The sequence below is a fragment of the Ranitomeya imitator genome, chromosome 4, assembly GCF_032444005.1.
Source record: "Ranitomeya imitator isolate aRanImi1 chromosome 4, aRanImi1.pri, whole genome shotgun sequence".
Lineage (NCBI taxonomy): Eukaryota > Metazoa > Chordata > Amphibia > Anura > Dendrobatidae > Ranitomeya > Ranitomeya imitator.
The window spans coordinates 54,324,630-54,348,474 of NC_091285.1; the positions used below are offsets into that span (position 1 = coordinate 54,324,630).

A 23,845-nucleotide genomic window follows, 5' to 3' on the forward strand; every position below is an offset into this window, starting at 1 on the left:
TCAGCTACAACATAGGAAGAGAAATGTCTCTTGCTATTTTGAAGCCATTGTTAAGCATGATATGTTCATCACACGTTCTTGATAACACCTGCAAGTCCCTTTATAATCCAATATGGTTCTAGGCTGGTCTTACATTATTTTCACTAGGAGAGCTGCCATCCAGAGCATTTAAAAATAAACATGGAGGTCTCAACAAAGCAACAGTTCTGCCTTGTGAGTGGGTGCAAAGATGGAGGTTGATTCACTGAGCCAAGAGGAGGGCAAACCTTCAATGACATGAGCAGCTCAAGTACAGAGAAGATAGCGGATTGCCCTTTTCTGGTCAACAGTTGAATTGCTTTCATTACTGAAAGTAGAAGTAAAAAGAAGAAAAAGAGTAAAAAAAGGAAATTAAAAAAGACAACATATCAATCAAAGAGGTAATAATGACAAAAAGAAGTAATAAATAAATATTAAAACTGCAATTATATTTGAGTTCTACCTTACTTAATATCCATCATGCCTTGCTACAAATAGACACATGACTACATACAAATTGTAGTCACCTTGTGACTGCAGTAGGACATGCAGTAAAAAAGCATCTTGAAGAATATGGCGGTAGAGAAAATATAATTCAAGGAAGCCCATGTGATTGACATTGGGGCTCCCTCTTTGGTTAGAAAATCCATTAAATCTGTCTGTTTAACCCCTTAGATGTTGTGTGCATTAGTGACAGCTGCATCTAAGGAGTGCTACGTATGTCAGTCCATTGGCACTACTAAGATATGATCAATGTAATTGTCATCAAACTAACCCAAAACTACAACTTGCCCAGCAAAAAAAGTTAAATATGCATCTGCATTGAAGGCAAAACAAAAAAGTTATCATTCTCTTAATTTGGCAATGAATATACTAATTTAAAATAATCACACATTCCTGAAGGCCAAAATTGGGTTGGTCCTTAGAAAGGACCTCTCACCAGGTCAAAAGAGGATAGTTTATTTTCTTAGTTTTTTAGTTGCTCTATTGTATATTCAGTTTTTTTTTTCTATTGCCATGTGGTTCCAGAGATAACGGTCTTGTACAAGCAGTAACTATATTTTTGCAGATCACTTATCAATTCATCATTACAGCCCTGCAGCGCTGGGGTCCTGGGTTCCAATCCCACCAAGGTCAACATCTGTCAGGAGTTTGTATGTTCTCCCCATGTTTTATTGGTTCGCCGATTTCCTCCCACACTCCAAAGACATACTAATAGGGAATCTAGACTGTGAACACCAATGGGAATAGTGATGCTGATGTCTTTAAAGCCCTCCTGAAAACACCTGCATCTTGTTTGGTAGTGTCTAGTATATTTTGTTTACTTTTCAATTTATCAACAGGTACAATGTTAATTTCTGTCCATGAAGATCATAGTAGTTTATCCTTAAGGCCCCTTCACATTTAGCGACGCTGCAGCGATACCAACAACGATCCGGATCGCTGCAGCGTCGCTGTTTGGTCGCTGGAGAGCTGTCACACAGACCGCTCTCCAGCGACCAACGATGCCGGTAACCAGGGTAAACATCGGGTAACTAAGCGCAGGGCCGCGCTTAGTAACCCGATGTTTACCCTGGTTACCATGCTAAAAGTAAAAAAAAAAAAAACACTAGATACTTACCTACAGCCGTCTGTCCTCCAGCGCTGCGCTCTGCTTCTCTGTACTCCTCCTGTACTGGCTGTGAGCCGGAAAGCAGAACGGTGACGTCACCGCTCTGCTTTCCGGCTCACAGCCAGTACAGGAGGAGTGCAGAGCACAGCGCTGGAGGACAGACGGCTGTATCTAGTGTTTGTTTTTTTTAACTTTTAGCATGGTAACCAGGGTAAACATCGGGTTACTAAGCGCGGCCCTGCGCTTAGTTACCCGATGTTTACCCTGGTTACCAGTGAAGACATCGCTGGATCGGTGTCACACACGCCGATCCAGCGATGTCTGCAGGGAGTCCAGCGACGAAATAAAGTTCTGGACTTTATTCAGCGACCAACGATCTCCCAGCAGGGGCCTGATCGTTGGTCGCTGTCACACATAACGATTTCATTAACGATATCGTTGCTACGTCACAAATAGCAACGATATCGTTAACAATATCGTTATGTGTGAAGGTACCTTTAGAGCAATATGTGCTCATAAACAATCTTTCCTCATTGTTGTCTTCCTCTCTCAGATTAGAGCACACAGCATGCCCTGATCTGATTGTAGAGGGGGAAGTAAAACAATCATCATACACTGAGTTATTGCCGAATGCTTTTTGGCAATTCAGCTACTTCTCTCAGCTTGGCCAAGCGTGCATGTGCTTTCAAGGGGTGGTTGGAGAAATCTCATTTAAAAAAAGATTTAGCATTTCAGTACAACATGCCAAATCTTTCTTTCCTATGGCATCTTCTGTCCAAGAAAAGTAACAAGCCATCATAGACAGAAGACAGCCAACTAGTTCCTCTGAAACTGACTTTTTTCCAATGTGTTTGGTAGTGTTATAAATAATAATAATATTTATTTATATAGAGCGCTAACATATTCCGCAGCGCTTTACAGACATTATCATCGCTGTCCCCAATGGGGCTCACAATCTAAATTCCCTATCAATATGTCTTTGGAATGTGGGAGGAAACCCACACAAACACGGAGAGAACATACAAACTCTTTGCAGATGATGTCCTTGGTGGGATTTGAACCCAGGACCCCAGCGCTGCAAGGCTGCTGTGCTATCCACTGAGCCACCGTGCTGCCCTATGGATGGTTGACCAGCTATGGACAATGTAGAATAAATAAAGCTACTGTTGTTTCACCTGTAGTAGTAGAGCACGGCCCTCCTGACAACACAAGTAGGAGCCCAATCCATAGTATGATATCTATGAAAAACTTGGCACTCAATTGAAGTAGAAAAATAATAATTTATTTGCAATCCACAGTGAACATATATGAAGTTTTGGTCTCACTTTAGACCTTCTTCAGATATGCAGACTGCCATAGAAGAATATTGGACTCAATGCTGAAACTATACAGGATACAAAGTGTCTGGAAAGTAGAAATACCACTAAAGGCCCCACTGGCACCTATAGAAGTCAGCATAGTTGTTTTTTCCCCGTCTGAATGAAATAGCATATTTTTTTTACTGGTTGTGAAGTAAAACACTGCACACATCAGACATTATAATTTTAGGTAAGGAGAATGACTGTACTGCATCTAGCTAGAGCGACTATGAAACAACACAAAGTAGTGGCATTCTCTTCGGTATCATTACTGGGAGCTTTCAAGGGATAATTATAGCATGAAGACTGAAAACACTGACAAGCGTTTCTACAATTGATGGGGAAAAACTATTATAATTTTACACTGCCTGCTGGTAAATGGAAGCAATCTTGGATTTAGAAGGTTGTAAAATGCCACGTGTGCTGGGCTTCTCCAAGATAGCAGCCATGGGGAACTCCAATAAACACAGTAACAATGCTGCGACAGTCATGAAAAGTCATTGTATATAACACATATAACATATATAAATGTTTGCTCCTCTTCACTTAGGATTATCAATAATGAAGAAACAATGTTCTGCATAACCTCGGACTCGGACTATGTTATTACACAGGATGCAAGTGCTAACATTGCAAATGGTTGAACCAAGGATCACCTCGGAAAGTAGAGAAGGGGACTCAAATGCAGATTATCTAACAGAACTCGTAATAATGGCCATATTAAGTGTAAAAAATTTAAATACTTATAACAAGTTTTACATATTCTATTGGAATATTATATTGCCGTAGTAAAGAATTTTGCAATCATACCCACCAAAGGACAACAAATCTGTGAAATTTGGCAGCATTTGCGCACATCTCTCACCTGATTTACTTGAGTGAAACTGTTAAGAGTAGAAGATTCTGCTTCGTTCACATTCTGCTGTGAGACATCTAATGGCTTGCTAAATGTAAAGTTATTTTCTGTATAAGGTGGGAAGCAAGCTGTGTAACACGGTTCCTGTGGACCTGATGGAGCCATTCGCACCTCCATGTACTTCAAGGTCCCATCTGTGTTCAGGTAAAGTGTGGGTTTATACTGGTCCACATAGTGATTAGAATGGGATCTGGGTGTAAAACAAGAGCCACAACTGCTGTTGTAACTTTCTTTTCTAAGGCATCTGACAATCAATATAGTAAAAGTCACAAGAGAAACCACACTGATGGCCACAAGAGAAATAATAAGGTACAAGGTCATATCTGATGTGGACTTCACATTGGTCAAAAAGTCATGAGGTCTGGGATTGGCTTGCACAATATTGTCCATAATATTTACAATCAATGTGACTGTAGAGGTCATAGAAGGTTCTCCGTGGTCACTGACGGCAATCACCAGTCGCTGCTCCGTGCTATCCATCTCATGTAAACCTCGGAGAGTCCTGACTTCTCCTGTGTATTCTGAGATGTGGAATAAAGCAGGACTGGCAGACTGCACCAGACTATAGAGGAGCCAGGCATTGTGCCCAGAATCCACATCCACGGCAGACACCTTACTGACTAAATACCCAGCAGCTGCAGATCTTGGGATGGTCTCCTGAGCAATGGTCTCCGCTGTGTTCTCTGGGTATAAGATAGTGGGAGGGTTGTCATTTGTATCCAGAATAAATACGAAGACAGAAACATTGGAAGACAATTTTGGAGATCCAGAATCTTCCACTCTCGCTGTGATCTGCAGAACCTGGAATTGTTCATAGTCAAAAGACCTTTGTGCATAAATATTCCCGGTGTCGGAGTTAATGTAGACAAATGAAGAGACAGGAGAACCGTGGATGTGGCTCTCAGCGATGGAGTAAATGAGATTTGCATTAGCTCCTTCATCCGGATCTACAGCAGATACCGAACATAACAGTCTGCCGGCCTCATTGTTTTCTGGTATGAAGGCATTGTACACATTGTGCAGAAATGCTGGAGGATTATCATTCACATCAGAGATATTAAGGCTGATTGTAATCTGGCTGCTGAGAGACGGAGACCCCAGATCTGATGCCGTCAGTATAATGGTATATTGTGAGAGCTTCTCCCTGTCCAGATGTCCACTAGTGACCAGAGCGTAACGCTGTGACATGGGCTGGATTTTAAAGGGTAAATCTGGTGACACATCCATTTTAATTTCACCATTTTTACCAGAATCTTTATCTCTGACTGTGATGAATCCAACCACAGTTCCTATAGGGGCATTCTCAGGAACCTCAATATTTTTTGACAAAAAACTAATTTCTGGAGTGTTATCATTGACATCTTCTATTTCCACCTGAACAACACACCGTCCCTCTAATTTGGGGGAACCTTTGTCTACTGCTCTGACAGACAGCTCATACAATTTTGCTTCTTCAAAATCCACATTTCCCTTGATAAATATTTCACCCGTTTGTGGATTTAAATCAAATATTTGCTTTTCTGACTCTAAAGTATGATGGTTAAAGGAATAAAATATTTCCCCATTTGGTCCCTCATCCAAATCTGTAGCATTAAGTTTTATCACGACCGTTTTCAATGGAACATTTTCTGATAAATTCACCTTATATCTCGACTGATGAAACACCGGGGAATTGTCATTGATGTCTACAACGATGACCGTTATCTCAGTGGATCCGGATCTGGCTGGTTGTCCCCCGTCTATTGCAGTGATAGTAAGCTTGTGTTCCGCTATTTCCTCTCTGTCTAGAGCCTTTTCTAATACCAATTCAGGAATAAGAGTTCCATCTTTGCGAGTAGTAACAGACAATGAGAAATATGGATTAGGACTTATTCTGTATTGTCTAATATCATTTATTCCAACATCTGCATCCTTAGCGATCTGTAACTGGAACTGAACGCCAGGACTTGTTACTAGCTCAGTGATCTTAATAACCTGATCACTGGAAGCAAAAAATGGAGAATTATCATTAATATCCAGAACGTCTATCTCCAGACTGTGCAGCTCCAGAGGATCCTCAGCCACAGCCTCTAAATGCAGGACACAGCTCAGGCTGGATCCACACAGGCTCTCCCTATCAATCCTCTCATGGACGACCAGAGCTCCATTCTTCTGCTCTATAGAAAACAATCTGCTGTTTCCTTCCGACCCCAAACTCAGTCTCCTTCTACTAATATCAGCCAGATTCACCCCCAGATCCTGAGCCACGTTCCCCACAACAGTCCCTGGATGAGACTCCTCAGCGACAGAATAACGCAGCTGCCCAGAGACCCAGCCCCAGCTACACAGGAGAAGGGAGAAAGCTACTTGCCATTTCCAAGCCCTTGGAAACCTTTGATTGTCCATATCTTAAATCCTTCTGGTGAAAATATCTAAAACGTACATCCTCTTTGTAATCCCAAATAGCTTGCTACTTCAGTAAAAAATATTTTCCAGGAAAATGTATTCCTTTTGTTGCGTGGGAAACATCCATGGCGTGGCACATCAGATCTGCAGCTCTTCTTTGTGTGAGGAGAAAAATGGGAGGGTGAATCACTGAGCCAGGGGGAGGAGAGCGCACAGCTGACATGAGAAAATCTCACCATGTTACCAAAGGCAGGCACTCCCTCTTCTGGACAAATATGATTATTGCACTGAAAAATCACTTAGTTGATGATTATATACTTTTTTTAGTATTTTAATGAAAAATATTCAGATATTTAACTTGTTAAAAAAATCTGGGCTGTACAATGAGGCACCTGAAAACCATAAACAGCCCAAACGCAGTCCTGAAATCATACATTCATGGGGATGAGTAAAACACCACTTTTTGCATTTCATTTTCAGAAGTGTTCCCTATTTTTGAAAAAGAAAACAAAATTGGAGCCCATAAACTATAAACTATACATATAGGATTCTAGTTACATTTCCACTTTGAAAAATAGGTAGGATAATTCTAAATGTTTAGATATAATAATGGAAAGAAATATATCTTGGTACCGTGTTAGCCAGTGGATAGAAAAATATTTAGAATTGAGAGTCCTCAGTGGTTGATACCTTTTAATGGCTAACTGAAAAGATGGTAACAAATTGCAAGCTTTCGATACTACACAGGTCTCTTCATCAGGCAAAGACTAAAACAAATTCTGAAGAATCACATATTTATGCACAACATAGTATAGGAGAAAAAAAAAAGAGGGGAAAAAAACCATGGATAAGCCAGGTGACATGAAGCAGAATTACCATGGGTGATAAACAGTTACGTCCATAAATATTGGGCCAATTCTTAGATAAGGATTGTTTTATTGTCCTGTGATTAGGGTCTCTGTTGTAATGACCCTTCATGGTCTGAGGGGCAAGTTCCTTAGTTGATGTAAAAAGACAAAAATCCGTGTGACACATTCATTCCTGCATTAAGAGTGTCAAAGATCATCATCAGTTTATATTCCCAGACTCTCCTGTCTTTCTGCGATTTGAAGTTTCCTTTCAATACAAGTAATTTCATGTCCATAATGTTATGATTTGGGAGACAGAAATGTATTGCCACCGGTAGATCCATTCTTTTATTATAAATGGACAGGTTTTACATTTTTTCTGGTTGCAAGGAAAGGTTCCTGCAGCTGTTGGAGAGGACAGGGAGCTCTTTACAATGATGCTTCTTAGATTTGGGGGCTGCCTAAAGCTGTGTTTTAGGCAGCCCCCAAATCTACCTGTCCATTTATAATGACCACGGACAAGATAAAGATCCCCAATTCACATCAGGACCACAAGATCCCAGGTACTTTCAGCTGCGTCACTTCTAATGTGGTGTACCTAATTTTATGTACTAAATGTCCAACTGGGGGTCTGTATGTAGGGGAGACAGGGCAGAAGCTTAGAACAAGAATGAACTCCCATCGCCATACAATAAGAGAAAAAAGAATGGATCTACCGGTGGCAATACATTTCTGTCTCCCAAATCATAACATTATGGACATGAAATTACTTGTATTGAAAGGAAACTTCAAATCGCAGAAAGACAGGAGAGTCTGGGAATATAAACTGATGATGATCTTTGACACTCTTAATGCAGGAATGAATGTGTCACATGGATTTATGTCTTTTTACATCAACTAAGGAACTTGCCCCTCAGACCATGAAGGGTCATTACAACAGAGACCCTAATTACAGGACAATAAAACAATCCTTATCTAAGAATTGGCCCAATATTTATGGACGTAACTGTTTATCACCCATGGTAATTCTGCTTCATGTCACCTGGCTTATCCATGGTTTTTTTTCCCCTCTTTTTTTTTTCTCCTATACTATGTTGTGCATAAATATGTGATTCTTCAGAATTTGTTTTAGTCTTTGCCTGATGAAGAGACCTGTGTAGTCTCGAAAGCTTGCAATTTGTTACCATCTTTTCAGTTAGCCATTAAAAGGTATCAACCACTGAGGACTCTCAGTTCTAAATATTTAGATATAATAAGTCATCGTCTGCAAACAGGCAGATCAGTGCTTGAACGAACACCCGGGCTTGATGACAGGTCCAAAATGCCACTTTCAGTGACTGACAGCAACATTTAACCCTGCTGTTCTGTTCGGTCTGGGGAGACCTATTTTGAACTTTGGTATTTTTTGGGGTGTTCAAGATGCGGTTCTGAAACTTGTGGTTGATTGACTTAAATGAGGATGGGTCGGTCGGCCACGGGTTTCAGAGCCGCATCTTGAATATTTTAAAGAATATTGAAGTTCAAAGTCGGTCATTTTTGACCAACAGAACAGCAGGGTTAAAAGGTTAACAGAGGGTAGTTCTAGGCGCTGTTGTTAAAGGCAGATGTCAACTTTTATAATACAGTCAGCATTTGCCCTGCTCCAAACACCCTGACACATTCCATGGCATAATACTACATTATGGAGCATTAAGGCGTTGGTATTTTATACTTTTGATATTAAACATGGACTCTTGCCCATATATAACACCTTAAGGCTATGTGCACACGCTGCAGAAAGGTGTGCAGATTTTTCCACACTGATTTTGGTAAATCCACAGGAAAACCGCACTGCGGATTTACTGCAGAATTACTGTGGATTTACCACGGGTTTTCCTCAGTTTTTGTGCAGATTCCACCTGCGGTTTTACATCGGCGGATTTCTATTGAGGAGCAGGTGTAAACCGCTGCGGAATCTGCACAAAGAATTGACATGCTGCGGAATGTAAACCGCTGCATTTCTGCACGTTTTTTTTTCCGCAGCATGCACTGTGGATTTTGTTTTCCATAGGTTTACATGGTTCTGTAAACTCATTGAAAACTGCTGCAAATCGCAGCGGCCAATCCACTGCGGATCCTTAGCAAAAACTCCACACTGTGTGCACATGCCCACATTATTTCATAAAGTAAAGCAATATGTTGCATAGTGCTGGCTTAAGATAGGCATTTTAACCATTTGTCAAGCTTGCAGAAATGCTCTGAGACTTGCCTCCAAGAGTACACACTCCCCAAGGAAAAGTATCTCAATCTGCATAAGTGATGGAAAGATAAAACTTCAGATGTCTCATCTGAATGACCTTTGATCATATACTACAGGTTTATCTGTAGCACTCACTCAAATGTCAGCCGAGTGAGCTCTTCTGAATAGAGCCCACCCACGCAGCATGGAAAGCCATATGACTGTGATGTCACATTGGACGCCATAGCCAGGAAGTCAGGGAGACTCTCGTGACATCACAGGATGACGGGGGATTCTCAGCCAGAGATTGTGTCCCACCAGAAGAGCAGCTCAGTTTGCATAGAGATTTGGAAAAGCAAAGTATTTAGAAAAGTGGTTATGTATGGTAGTTAGTTCACATAAAAAAAATTATAATATTGTTGCCAACTCCTTAAATTGGTAATAAAAGCTCATTTTATAAAGTTAGCATTACAAATAAAGCAACACGAGGCAGTAAGCATTGTTTCCATAATAATTATCTGAAAGGTCAGTGAAAATAATAGTCAACTCTCCACATTTTGTTAAAGTGTAACACAAGGTTAACAGTCCAACACCACAGTAGTAGCAGTAATAGAGAACACATGGGGGGAGGGGGGGGGGCAGAAAATATATTTATATTTTTTGTTGACCATCAAATGCATGCAATGCTTTTATATGTTCAGTAGATAGAGGCTAGATGGATTGCTTTTTCTTCATGTCATAGTACATTATGAAAGTGGTTTCTTTGGGTTGCATGTCCCTTACCATGCTGAGCACTGATTGCTTTTGACTAATCCAGTCATTTTGAGAAGATCTAATTAGAAACATGTCAGCTAGAAGTGCAGTAAAGACGGTTTAGTCATAATGCCGAACGCTTTCATGAGATTTTTATAATCTGATGACCAGTCAAATGCCAGCTGGTAGTTTTACGCAACAGTCTGGAGAATGAAAACATTGGCATGACAAATACATTGGGACATCCTCCTTCTTTTATCTGTATTAGTAAGTCTTGAGATCCCACTGGAGTTGTTCAGTTTGGAAAACCCCTTTTTTAGGCTAAGGTCCATCTGCCTGGAACCCTTGCAATCAGCTATTCCCAGCACGAGACCCCTTCATCTGGAATTACCCCATTATAGTAGGTTAGACCAAGATCAATGAAGGCAACTTAGATGTAAAGGGAACCTATCATGAAAAAAACACTATTAATCTGCAGATCAGAGGTTTATCTGCTGGATAATAGCATTCTGAAGTCTTGCAGCCACCGCACAGAGAGCTCCACTGCCGGAATGAAATTAACTTTAATCCTAGTTATAGCTTCCGGCTGTCAGTCAAAGAGATGCGGCCGGCGTGGCTTCAGTCTCCGCTCAGCGCACTGAGAGCTCCACTGCCGGGATTAAATTAACTTTAATCTTAGTGACAGCCTCTGGCTTTCAGTCATAGAGAAGTGGCTGGCGTGGCTTCAGGCACTGCTCAGTGCATAGTGAGCGGCGGATGTAACTGTGTTCCCAGCAGTGACTGACAGCCAGCTCAGCATTAAAGCCGGCTCACTTTAGCATTAAAATGTATAGAACTATAGCACTGTTAATGGCATCATCTGGCATCTCAAAACATCGATAATATTTGCTACCGACACAAATATCATTCAGCCACATTCTTTTATGTAGAGTTTGTATGATTTTTATTTTTTAGGCTTTTAAATAAATATTATGATAATTGAAAGCCCATGCTAGTGGGATTCTCCAGGAAAACCAACTGCTGGACTTTACATATCAATAGAGATTATAAAGTGAAGGATCAACCCCTAAGATCCCAAAAAGAAGCAATAAACATCAGTTGGGTGCTCAAACCACAAAATGGCAATAAAAACAACTTCTAGAATCTTCTTTTTGATTTACCTGATTTTTTTGCTATAGAGTAAATTACAAACAATTTAAGTAAAAAAAACTACTGAGAATAGAAAACAAGAAAGTTTCAAATTTATTTGATAATTTTATAAAAAATATTCTAAGGTCCTAAAGTCCCTGATTGAGACCATATACAAGTACAACTGATTTAAAACAGTGCCGATAAAGGAAAGCTACAGAGTAAGTTCATTTTATCTCACCTGATTTAGTTCATTAAAACAGCTGGAATTAGACATTAATGTTATCTCTTTGTCCATTTCGGTTACATTTACTGATTTTGTTAATGTCAAATTTGGAATGTTTGCTTGGGGGAAGCAGGCTGAATAACAGGGAGCGGCAATCTCAGGTGGAGCCATCCGCACCTCCATGTACTTCAGTGTCCCGTCTGTGTTCAGGTAAAGGGTTGGTTTGTACTGATCCTTGTAGGATGTAGAAAGGGATTTGTCAGAGAAGCAGAATCCACACCCAGAATCATAATTCTTTCTAAGGCACCGAACAAGTAATATAGCAAATGTGACCAGAAAAACTGCACTGATGGCCACAAGGGAGACAATAAGATACAGAGTCAGGTCTGGAGCAGATTTTACATTTGTAAGAAAGTCTTGAGATTTAGGACTTTCCTGAGCCACAGAGTCTAATATATTCACAATGATGGTAGCCGTGGTGGTCATAGAAGGTTCTCCATGGTCACTGACTGCAATCACAAGTCTCTGCTCCGTGTTATCCATCTCATGTAAACCTCGGAGAGTCCTGACTTCTCCTGTGTATTCGGAGATGTGGAATAAAGCAGGACTGGCAGACTGCACCAGACTATAGAGGAGCCAGGCATTGTGCCCAGAATCCACATCCACGGCAGACACCTTACTGACTAAATACTCAGCAGCTGCAGATCTTGGGATGGTCTCCTGAGCAATGGTCTCCGCTGTGTTCTCTGGGTATAAGATAGTGGGAGGGTTGTCATTTGCATCCAGAATAAATATGAAGACAGAAACATTGGAGGATAATTTTGGAGATCCAGAATCTTCCACTCTCGCTGTGATCTGCAGAACCTGGAATTGTTCATAGTCAAAAGACCTTTGTGCATAAATATTCCCGGTGTCGGAGTTAATGTAGACGAATGAAGAGACAGGAGAACCGTGGATGTGGCTCTCAGCGATGGAGTAAATGAGGTTTGCATTAGATCCTTCATCCAGATCTACAGCAGATACCGAACATAACAGTCTGCCGGCCTCATTGTTTTCTGGTATGAAGGCATTGTACACATTGTGCAGAAATGCTGGAGGATTATCATTCACATCAGAGATATTAAGGCTGATTGTAATCTGGCTGCTGAGAGACGGAGACCCCAGATCTGATGCCGTCAGTATAATGGTATATTGTGAGAGCCTCTCCCTGTCCAGATGTCCGCTAGTGACCAGAGCGTAACGCTGTGACATGGGCTGGATTTTAAAGGGTAAATTTGGTGACACATCAAGTCTAATTTCACCATTTTTACCAGAATCCTTATCTCTGACTGTGATGAATCCAACCACAGTTCCTATGGGGGCATTCTCAGGAACCACAGTATTTTTAGACTTAAAGCTAATTTCTGGAGTGTTATCATTTACATCTTCTACTTCCACCTTAACCAGACATCTCCCTTCTAGTTTTGGTGATCCTTTGTCTGCTGCTTTAACAAAAAGCTCATAGGATTTTATTGTTTCATAATCCACCAGTTTTATTAAATATATTTCACCAGTTACTGAATTTATTTTTAATATTGATTTTGCAGAATCCAATGTAAGTTGATCGAAGGAATATAAAATGTCACTATTTGCTCCTTCATCCAAATCTGTGGCATTTAATTTAAATATGGTTGCATTTAGCGGTCTATCTTCTGTAATCGTGATTTTATATGTGGATGGATCAAACACAGGAGGATTATCATTGATATCTAACACAATGACCGTTATCTGTGTGGATCCGGATCTGGCCGGTTCTCCCCCGTCTATAGCAGTGAGAATAAGCTTGTGCTCAGCTATCTCTTCTCTGTCTAGAGCTTTTTCCAGCAATAATTCTGCAATGAGCGTTCCATCATTGCGATTTGTTATAGATAATGAAAAAAAAGGATTTGGAGTCAGTCTGTACTGACTAACCCCATTTACACCTACATCCAGGTCCTGTGCCGTCGGTAAAGAAAAATGAACGCCAGGACTTGATACAAGCTCTGTAATCCGGACAACTTGGTCATTAGTCCTAAAAATAGGTGAATTATCATTAATATCCAGAACGTCGATCTCCAGACTGTGCAGCTCCAGAGGATCCTCAGCCACAGCCTCTAAATGCAGGACACAGCTCAGGCTGGATCCACACAGGCTCTCCCTATCAATCCTCTCATGGACGACCAGAGCTCCATTCTTCTGCTCTATAGAAAACAATCTGCTGTTTCCTTCCGACCCCAAACTCAGTCTCCTTCTACTAATATCAGCCAGATTCACCCCCAGATCCTGAGCCACGTTCCCCACAACAGTCCCTGGATGAGACTCCTCAGCGACAGAATAACGCAGCTGCCCAGAGACCCAGCCCCAGCTACACAGGAGAAGGGAGAAAGCTACTTGCCATTTCCAAGCCTTCACAAAGCTCTGATTGTCCATATCTTAAATCCTTCTTCTAAAATGCGTGGAGAATAATCATCATCCCATCAATCCAAGTGTGTGAGCAGCAAAAATATAAATCCTAGGCACGGGAAAATCCTGGTTTTCCTGCATTGAAATCCTCCGCAGGGCTCTCATCGGAGCTGCAGCTCTTCTTTGTGTGAGAGACGATGGGAGGGTGAATCACTGAGCCAGGGGGAGGAGAGCGCACAGCTGACATGACTAGGTCTAAACCAGTATAACAGCTTCAGTGGATGACAAGACTGCCCTCTCCTGGTCAATTCTGAAAAGTAAAGTTTGGAATCCTTTGCCGTGTAAAACAAAAGTTCCTGATATTTCATGACATTTTTGTATTTCACATTTTTATGAATTCATTAAGAAAAGTATCTGCTTAATAATATACTGACTATAAATGACCATGGTAACAGAAGTAATACTTCGAAATGAAGCTAAATAACTTGTTTTATGATCATTTGTATTTAGATATTCCTATCTGTATACTAGATACAAAAAGTGTCCAAATAAGCTGATGTGGTAGTCATACTAGAGGATTATTAACACAATCGAGAAGCACTATAGTATAGTATATCTGAGAGCGAAGAAATACTGCTCTCCCTGAACACCAACACGGTGTCTTACCAACAGGACCACTCCAAGAAGATATGAACACAAAAAAATAGAGTGAAAGAGTCCACAACGACATAATTAGAGTAAAAATAACAATCTAATTTTTATTAAAGACACAAAAATCACAACAAGACGTAGACATAAAAGATCAATTACATTTTGCATAGGTGCTGTGTGCACCATACACACACAGGAGGAATAAATAAGAAGGAGACATGACGGAAAAAATGGAGAAGGGACCCTGTTGAAAAAGCCATTTGGCGAAACGTGCGTTCGGGGGTGTGAGAAGGAGGGGGTGCGCTGCCTGACACCTAAGATGGGTAAGCCTGCTATTTATTATTAGTGACGCTCTGCTATGCGTATCTATGGGATACCTGTGGGACCCGTTATTGCATATGAGTATCAGTACCCTATGGCTATTTGAGGACATATAGGTAGCGTTTTTTCCCCCCGTCCCTTCTCCATTTTTTCCGTCATGTCTCCTTCTTATTTATTCCTCCTGTGTGTGTATGGTGCACACAGCACCTATGCAAAATGTAATTGATCTTTTATGTCTACATCTTGTTGTGATTTTTGTGTCTTTAATAAAAATTAGATTGTTATTTTTACTCTAATTATGTCGTTGTGGACTCTTTCACTCTATTTTTTTGTGTTCATACTAGAGGATTAGTGGGACCTCATATTAGGCTACGAACTTTTCTTTCAGTTTCCGAAGCCTTCGATTCACAGAAAATATCCATCATTTCTACATCGGATTGGGATAAGGCAAAATTCTAACTGCCCACCCATTCTAAGTGTTTTACCAAATGCCCACCTCAAGCGTATGATTTGGGAATGCAATAATATTGAATGGTTCTATAATAATGCTCCAGATATAATTAACAGAATTTATGGTAGAGTAATGAACTTGTAGATTGTGAGCCTTCACGAGCAGGGTCCTCACTCCTCCTGTACCAGTTATGACTTGTATTGTTCAAGATTATTGTACTTGTTTTTATTATGTATACCCCTCCTCACATGTAAAGCGCCATGGAATAAATGGTGCTATAACAATAAATAATAATAATAATAACCCTAGAGCCGAAAATATGCATATTGGGAGTTGGAGCAATTGATATGGCCAGAATAGTGTATTTTGCAAATAAAACTATTTCTTCTTACTGGATATAATCTTCTCCACCATCCACTGGTGAATTTATTCATAGAGTAAATGAGGTTGTACATTTAGAAAAATAAATTTATAAAAAGAAAAGAAATGTTATTAAAAAAATTGGGGTCCTTGGATCAACACCCCTAGTTTACCGTCAAGAGTCTTACTATTTTTTCTCCCTTTCTAGGCTCATAAAAAAAGTGTAAATGAACATTTACTTGACGGCAGAAAACTTTTACTTATTTGCATATATGGAAATGAAAACATATTGGTACAGAAGATACTTTTAAATCTTCCTATATAAAAAAATTCCAGGACTTGGTTTTCCGAAGGTAGGGAAGGGAGGTTATCATCCTCTCTGTTTTTCTGTTTCTGTATGTGATTTATTCGGGGAGCTGTTCCCTGTAGTTGTAATTATTTGAACAATATTTAATAAAAAGAATGTGACGAAAGAAAAAAACAAACAGTGTTCAAATTCACAGAAATTGAATATTTTATGAGCATCTCACCAGTGAATGAGAATATCAACTGATTCTGCCTAAGAACGTAAAAAAAAAACGTAGAACAGGGGACAAGACAATACCAAGGACATAAATCAGAAAATATGATAGTTTGGGGTCTCTTAACCCAAATAAACCTGGGCCAAAAATGTTGGAATGCAAGTTCTATCGGTATATGTTGTGAAGAATGCGGTTAATATAGCAAAAGTTTCTCTACTTAGATGCATTGTCACCTCGGATTCCATGATAATGTTTTTGTAATATCTGCAGTCTGCACTATTTAAAGTTGATTATGTATACTGATAAACCATTTACTTCTGTAATGTAGGGTAAATAATGGATCAACCTTTTTTTTGTTGATTTACGGCATGAAAGATGTTCAACAGGATTATAAAAATGGGATAATAGTATCCGTACTTCTTTGAAATGCATAACCATATAACCTGTGTTTTACAAACAGCTGTCAAGTAAGAACTTAAGTATGGATGCTGCAAAAAAATATGGGCCCCAGGGTAATAAAGGTCCTGGGCTCCATATCTTAGAAGCCACTTGCACCACTCCAGGCATTAGTCTGTTTGTTTTCTCTTAGCTAAATAATATAAAACTTGCACAAAGTACAATAGAAAACAAAATAAAAATTTAGGCATCAGCACCAATTTTCCAAGTATATTGTACACTTTTGTTCTGGTATTAGTCCCTTAGCACTAATCTTTCACACATCTTTTTTTCTTATATAGGCCAAAGCATGAACTTTAACCCCTTCATGACCCAGCCTATTTTGACCTTAAAGACCTTGCCGTTTTTTGCAATTCTGACCAGTGTCCCTTTATGAGGTAATAACTCAGGAACGCTTCAACGGATCCTAGCGGTTCTGAGATTGTTTTTTAGTGACATATTGGGCTTCATGTTAGTGGTAAATTTAGGTCAATAAATTATGCGTTTATTTGTGATAAAAATGGAAATTTGGCGAAAATTTTGAAAAATTTCGCAATTTTCACATTTTGAATTTTTATTCTGTTAAACCAGAGAGATATGTGACACAAAATAGTTAATAAATAACATTTCCCACATGTTTACTTTACATCAGCACAATTTTGGAAACAAAATTTTTTTTTGTTAGGAAGTTATAAGGGTTAAAATTTGACCAGTGATTTCTCATTTTTACAACGAAATTTACAAAACCATTTTTTTTAGGGACCACCTCACATTTGAAGTCAGTTTGAGGGGTCTATATGGCTGAAAATACCCAAAAGTGACACCATTCTAAAAACTGCACCCCTCAAGGTGCACAAAACCACATTCAAGAAGTTTATTAACCCTTCAGGTGCTTCACAGCAGCAGAAGCAACATGGAAGGAAAAAATGAACATTTAACTTTTTAGTCACAAAAATTATCTTTTAGCAACAATTTTTTTATTTTCCCAATGGTAAAAGGAGAAACTGAACCACGAAAGTTGTTGTCCAATTTGTCCTGAGTACGCTGATACCTCATATGTGGGGGTAAACCACTGTTTGGGCACACGGCAGGGCTTGGAAGGGAAGGAGCGCCATTTGACTTTTTGAATCAAAAATTGGCTCCACTCTTTAGCGGACACCATGTCACGTTTGGAGAGCCCCCGTGTGCCTAAAAATTGGAGCTCCCCCACAAGTGACCCCATTTTGGAAACAAGACGCCCCAAGAAACTTATCTAGATGCATAGTGAGCACTTTGAACCCCCAGGTGCTTCACAAATTGATCCGTAAAAATGAAAAAGTACTTTTTTTTCACAAAAAATTCTTTTAGCCTCAATTTTTTCATTTTCACATGGGCAACAGGATAAAATGGATCCTAAAATGTGTTGGGCAATTTCTCCTGAGTACACCAATACCTCACATGTGGGGGTAAACCACTGTTTGGGCACATGGTAAGGCTCGGAAGGGAAGGAGCGCCATTTGACTTTTTGAATGAAAGATTATTTCCATCGTTAGCGGACACCATGTCGCGTTTGGATAGCTCCTGTGTGCCTAAACATTGGCGCTCCCCCACAAGTGACCCCATTTTGGAAACTAGACCCCCCAAGGAACTTATTTAGATGCCTAGTGAACACTTTAAACCCTCAGGTGCTTCACAAATTGATCTGTAAAAATGAAAAAGTACTTTTTTTTCAAAAAAAAATTATTTTCGCCTCAATTTTTTCATTTTCACATGGGCAGTAGGATAAAATGGATCATAAAATTTGTTGGGCAATTTCTCCCGAGTACGCCGATACCTCATATGTGGGGGTAAACCACTGTTTGGGCACTCGGCAGGGCTCGGAAGGGAAGGCACACCATTTGACTTTTTGAATGGAAAATTAGGTCCAATTGTTAGCGGACACCATGTCGCGTTTGGAGAGCCCCTGTGTGCCTAAACATTGGAGCTCCCCCACAAGTGACCCCATTTTGGAAACTAGACCCCCCAAGGAACTTATCTAGATGCATATTGAGCACTTTAAACCCCCAGGTGCTTCACAGAAGTTTATAATGCAGAGCCATGAAAATAAAAAATAATTTTTCTTTCCTCAAAAATGATTTTTTAGCCTGGAATATCCTATTTTGCCAAGGATAATAGGAGAAATTGGACCCCAAATATTGTTGTCCAGTTTGTCCTGAGTAGGCTGATACCCCATATGTGGGGGTAAACCACTGTTTGGGCGCACGGCAGAGCTCGGAAGGGATGGCACGCCATTTGGCTTTTTAAATGGAAAATTAGCTCCAATCATTAGCGGACACCATGTCACGTTTGGAGAGCCCCTGTGTGCCTAAACATTGGAGATCCCCCAGAAATGACCCCATTTTGGAAACTAGACCCCCAAAGTAACTAATCTAGATGTGTGGTGAGGACTTTGAACCCCCAAGTGCTTCACAGAAGTTTATAACGCAGAGCCATGAAAATAAAAAAAAAAAATTAATTTCTCAAAAATGATCTTTTAGCCTGCAATTTTTTATTTTCCCAAGGGTAACAGGAGAAATTTGACCCCAAAAGTTGTTGTCCAGTTTCTCCTGAGTACGCTGATACCCCATGTGTGGGGGTAAACCACTGTTTGGGCACACGTCGGGGCTCAGAAGGGAAGTAGTGACGTTTTGAAATGCAGACTTTGATGGAATGCTCTGTGGGCGTCACATTGTGTTTGCAGAGCCCCTGATGTGGCTTAACAGTAGAAACCCCCCACAAGTGACCCCATTTTGGAAACTAGACCCCGAAAGGAACTTATCTAGATGTGTGGTGAGCACTTTGAACCCCCAAGTGCTTCATAGAAGTTTATAATGCAGAGCCGTGAAAATAATAAATACGTTTTCTTTCCTCAAAAATAATTATTTAGCCCAGAATTTTTTAATTTTCCCAAGGGTAACAGGAGAAATTTGACCCCAAGATTTGTTGTCCAGTTTCTCCTGAGTACGGTGATACCCCATATGTGGGGGTAAACTACTGTTTGGGCACATGCCGGGGCTCGGAATTGAAGTAGTGACGTTTTGAAATGCAGACTTTGAAGGAATGCTCTGCGGGCGTCACGTTGCGTTTGCAGAGCCCCTGATGTGCCTAAACAGTAGAACCCCCCCACAAGTGACCCCATTTTGGAAACTAGACCCCGAAAGGAACTTATCTAGATGTGTGGTGAGCACTTTGAACCCCCAAGTGCTTCATAGAAGTTTATAATGCAGAGCCGTGAAAATAATAAATACGTTTTCTTTCCTCAAAAATAATTATTTAGCCCAGAATTTTTTATTTTCCCAAGGGTTACAGGAGAAATTGGACCCCAAAAGTTGTTGTCCAGTTTCTCCTGAGTACACTGATACCCCATGTGTGGGGGTAAACCACTGTTTGGGCACACGTCGGGGCTCAGAAGGGAAGTAGTGACTTTTGAAATGCAGACTTTGATGGAATGGTCTGCGGGCGTCACATTGCGTTTGCAGAGCCCCTGGTGTGCCTAAACAGTAGAAACCCCCCACAAGTGACCCCATTTTAGAAACTAGACCCCCCAAGGAACTTATCTAGATATGTGGTGAGCACTTTGAACCCCCAAGTGCTTCACAGACGTTTACAACGCAGAGCCGTGAAAATAAAAAATCATTTTTCTTTCCTCAAAAATTTTGTTTTAGCAAGCAATTTTTTTAGATTCACAAGGGTAACAGGAGAAATTGGACCCCAGTAATTGTTGCGCAGTTTATCCTGAGTATGCTGGTACCCCATATGTGGGGGTAAACCACTGTTTGGGCACACGTCAGGGCTCGGAAGTGAGGGAGCACCATTTGACTTTTTGAATACGAGATTGGCTGGAATCAATGGTGGCGCCATGTTGCGTTTGGAGACCCCTGATGTGCCTAAACAGTGGTAACCCCTCAATTCTACCTCCAACACTAACCCCCCCACACCCCTAACTCTAATCCCAACTGTAGCCATAACCCTAATCACAACCCTAATCACAACCATAATTCCAACCCTAACCCTAAGGCTATGTGCCCACGTTGCGGATTCGTGTGAGATATTTCCGCACCATTTTTGAAAAATCCGCGGGTAAAAGGCACTGCGTTTTACCTGCGGATTTTCCGCGGATTTCCAGTGTTTTTTGTGCGGATTTCACCTGCGGATTCCTATTAAGGAACAGGTGTAAAACGCTGCGGAATCCGCACAAAGAATTGACATGCTGCGGAAAATACAACGCAGCGTTTCCGCGCGGTATTTTCCGCACCATGGGCACCGGATTTGGTTTTTCATATGTTTACATGGTACTGTAAACCTGATGGAACACTGCTGCGAATCCGCAGCGGCCAATCCGCAGCCAAATGTGCACATGGCCTAATTCTAAAGGTATGTGCACATGCTGCGGAAAAGCAGCAGTTTCCCATGAGCTTACAGTTCAATGTAAACCTACGGGAAACAAAAATCGATGCACACATGCTGCGGAAAAACTGCACGGAAACGCAGCGGTTTACATTCCGCAGCATGTCACTTCTTTGTGCGGATTCCGCAGCGGTTTTACAACTGCTCCAATAGAAAATCGCAATTGTAAAACCGCAGTGAAATGTGCAGAAAAAACGCGGTAAATCCGCCATAAATCCGCAGCGGTTTAGCACTGCGGATTTATCAAATCCGCAGCGGAAAAATCCGCAGAGGACCAGAATACGTGTGCACATACCGAAACCCTAACCCTAGCCCTAACCCTAGCCCTAACCCTAACCCTACCCCTAACCCTAGCCCTAACCCTACCCCTAACCCTACCCCTAACCCTAACCCTACCCCTAACCCTACCCCTAACCCTACCCCTAACCCTACCCCTAACCCTATTCTAACATTAGTGGAAAAAAAAAAATTTCTTTATTTTTTTATTGTCCCTACCTATGGGGGTGACAAAGGGGGGGGGGTCATTTATTATTTTTTTATTTTGATCACTGAGATAGATTATATCTCAGTGATCAAAATGCACTTTGGAACGAATCTGCCGGCCGGCAGATTCGGCGGGCGTACTGCGCATGCGCCCGCCATTTTGGAAGATGGCGGCGCCCAGGGAGAAGACGGACGGGACCCCGGCAGGATCGGTAAGTATGATGGGGTGGGGGGGACCACGGGGGGGGATCAGAGCACGTGGGGGGGAATCGGAGCGCGGCAGGCGTGGAACGGAGCACGGGGGGGCTGGAACGGAGCACGGGGGGGCTGGAACGGAGCACGGGGGGTGGAACGGAGCACGGGGGGGTGGATCGGAGTGCAGGGGGGGTGATTGGAGCACGGGGGGGTGATTGGAGCACAGGGGGAGCGGACAAGAGCACGGGGGGAGTGGAGCACTGGACGGAGGGGAGCCGGAGCAGTGTACCGGCCAGATCGGAGGGCTGGGGGGGCGATCGGTGGGGTGGGGTGGGGGCACACTAGTATTTCCAGCCATGGCCGATGATATTGCAGCATCGGCCATGGCTGGATTGTAATATTTCACCCGTTATAATGGGTGAAATATTACAAATCGCTCTGATTGGCAGTTTCACTTTCAACAGCCAATCAGAGCGATTGTAGCCACGAGGGGGTGAAGCCACCCCCCCTGGGCTAAACTACCACTCCCCCTGTCCCTGCAGATCGGGTGAAATGGGAGTTAACCCTTTCACCGGATCTGCAGGGACGCGATCTTTCCATGACGCCACATAGGCGTCATGGGTCGGATTGGCACCGACTTTCATGACGCCTACGTGGCGTCATGGGTCGGGAAGGGGTTAATGAGCGCTATCTTTGACCATGTGTCATCAGGCTGCTCACAGTTTCCCCCATCAAATGTAGACAACAAGCTCAAGTGTTTTAGGTCTGGATAATCATCATTTTCTTGCCATCATCATGTTATATGAATTTACTGGACCTCACCATCTAAAAATAAAAACTGTCTTTATTGCTCTCATGTGGGTCTTTATGGCCATCACTGAAGCAAAGTATGTCATTATCATCAATCCAGACCATTATAGCATGAAATATTGTCCAAGAAGAAATATTATAACGTTTTAAAAATGTTTACTGGCCACTGGCCAGGCAAAATATGTCTTATCAATGGCAAACATAGATACATGGGTAGAAGAGGACAAAAGGAGACTAGCGCACCTATTTAAGATACTGGTGAGAATCTAGCAGTGACGATTAGACATTGCCTATCCTTGAAAACATGATAACTTAAACATAACGATAAGTAGACCACCTCAACCATAGTTGAGATGTGTATAACCAAATGGAAGTAAGGAACTTCATCACTGCCCGATGTATTGCCATATGCAGTTGTAGAAAAAGAGGGTTCATCTCCAGATTGACTTTAAATATTAAAATCCAATGTCCTTATTTGAAAATCCCATTCAAACATAGTAATACAGTGCAGCAATTATTACCAACTAGATGGTGGCCCAATTCTAACGCATCGGGTATTCTAGAATATGTACAGTATTTATGTATGTATATAGCAGCCACATAGTATATAGCAGAGGCCACAAAGTATATAGCAAATACTACATGGCCTGTGCTATATACTATGTGGCTTCTACTGTATATACATACATACATATTGTAGAATACTCGATGCGTTAATACAGGCCACCCAGTATATAACAGTGGCCACGCAGTACATAACACAGCCCAAACAGAATATAACACAGCCCACATACTATATAACACAACCCACGCAGTATATAGCAGCCACGCAGTATATAACACAGGCGACGTAGTATATAACACAGGCCATGCAGTATATAACACAGGGCACATAGCATATAGCACAGCCCACGCAGTATATCACACAGCCCACAGAGTATATAACACAGCCCACATACTATATAACACAGCCCACGTACTATATAACACAGCCCACGCAGTATATAGCAGCCACGCAGTGTATAACACAGGCAACGCAGTATATAACACAGCCCACGTAACATATAACACAGGGCACGTAGTATATAGCACAGCCCATGGAGTATATCACACAGCCCACGGAGTATATAACACTGCCCATGTAGTATATAGCAGCCACGCGGTATAACTGCCCATGCAGTATTTAGCAGTGTGGGCACCATATCCCTGTTAAAAAAAATAATAAAAAAAAATAGTTATATACTCACCCCCTGGGATCCAGCAAAACTCTGGCGATGCGCGCGCGGCTGCCGCCATCTTCCATTCCCAGG

General features: G+C 41.4%; 1 protein-coding gene across 48 annotated transcripts in view; it reads right to left on the bottom strand.

Moving 5' to 3' along the window:
* LOC138675454 (protocadherin gamma-A4-like) overlaps positions 1 to 23,845 on the bottom strand; it is a 732,953-nt gene that overhangs the window by 93,032 nt on the left and 616,076 nt on the right. Inside the window, exon 1 of one of the 48 annotated variants that reach the window (XM_069763695.1) lies at positions 13,876 to 14,060. The exons of 46 other annotated variants lie outside the window; for them this stretch is intronic. In XM_069763695.1, the coding sequence (XP_069619796.1) occupies positions 13,876 to 13,878 (3 nt within the window). In that variant the 5' untranslated portion in view covers positions 13,879 to 14,060. Of the gene's footprint in view, positions 1 to 3,853; positions 6,444 to 13,875; positions 14,061 to 23,845 lie in introns of those variants that run through there. One more of the 48 variants, XM_069763671.1, reaches the window with a different exon arrangement.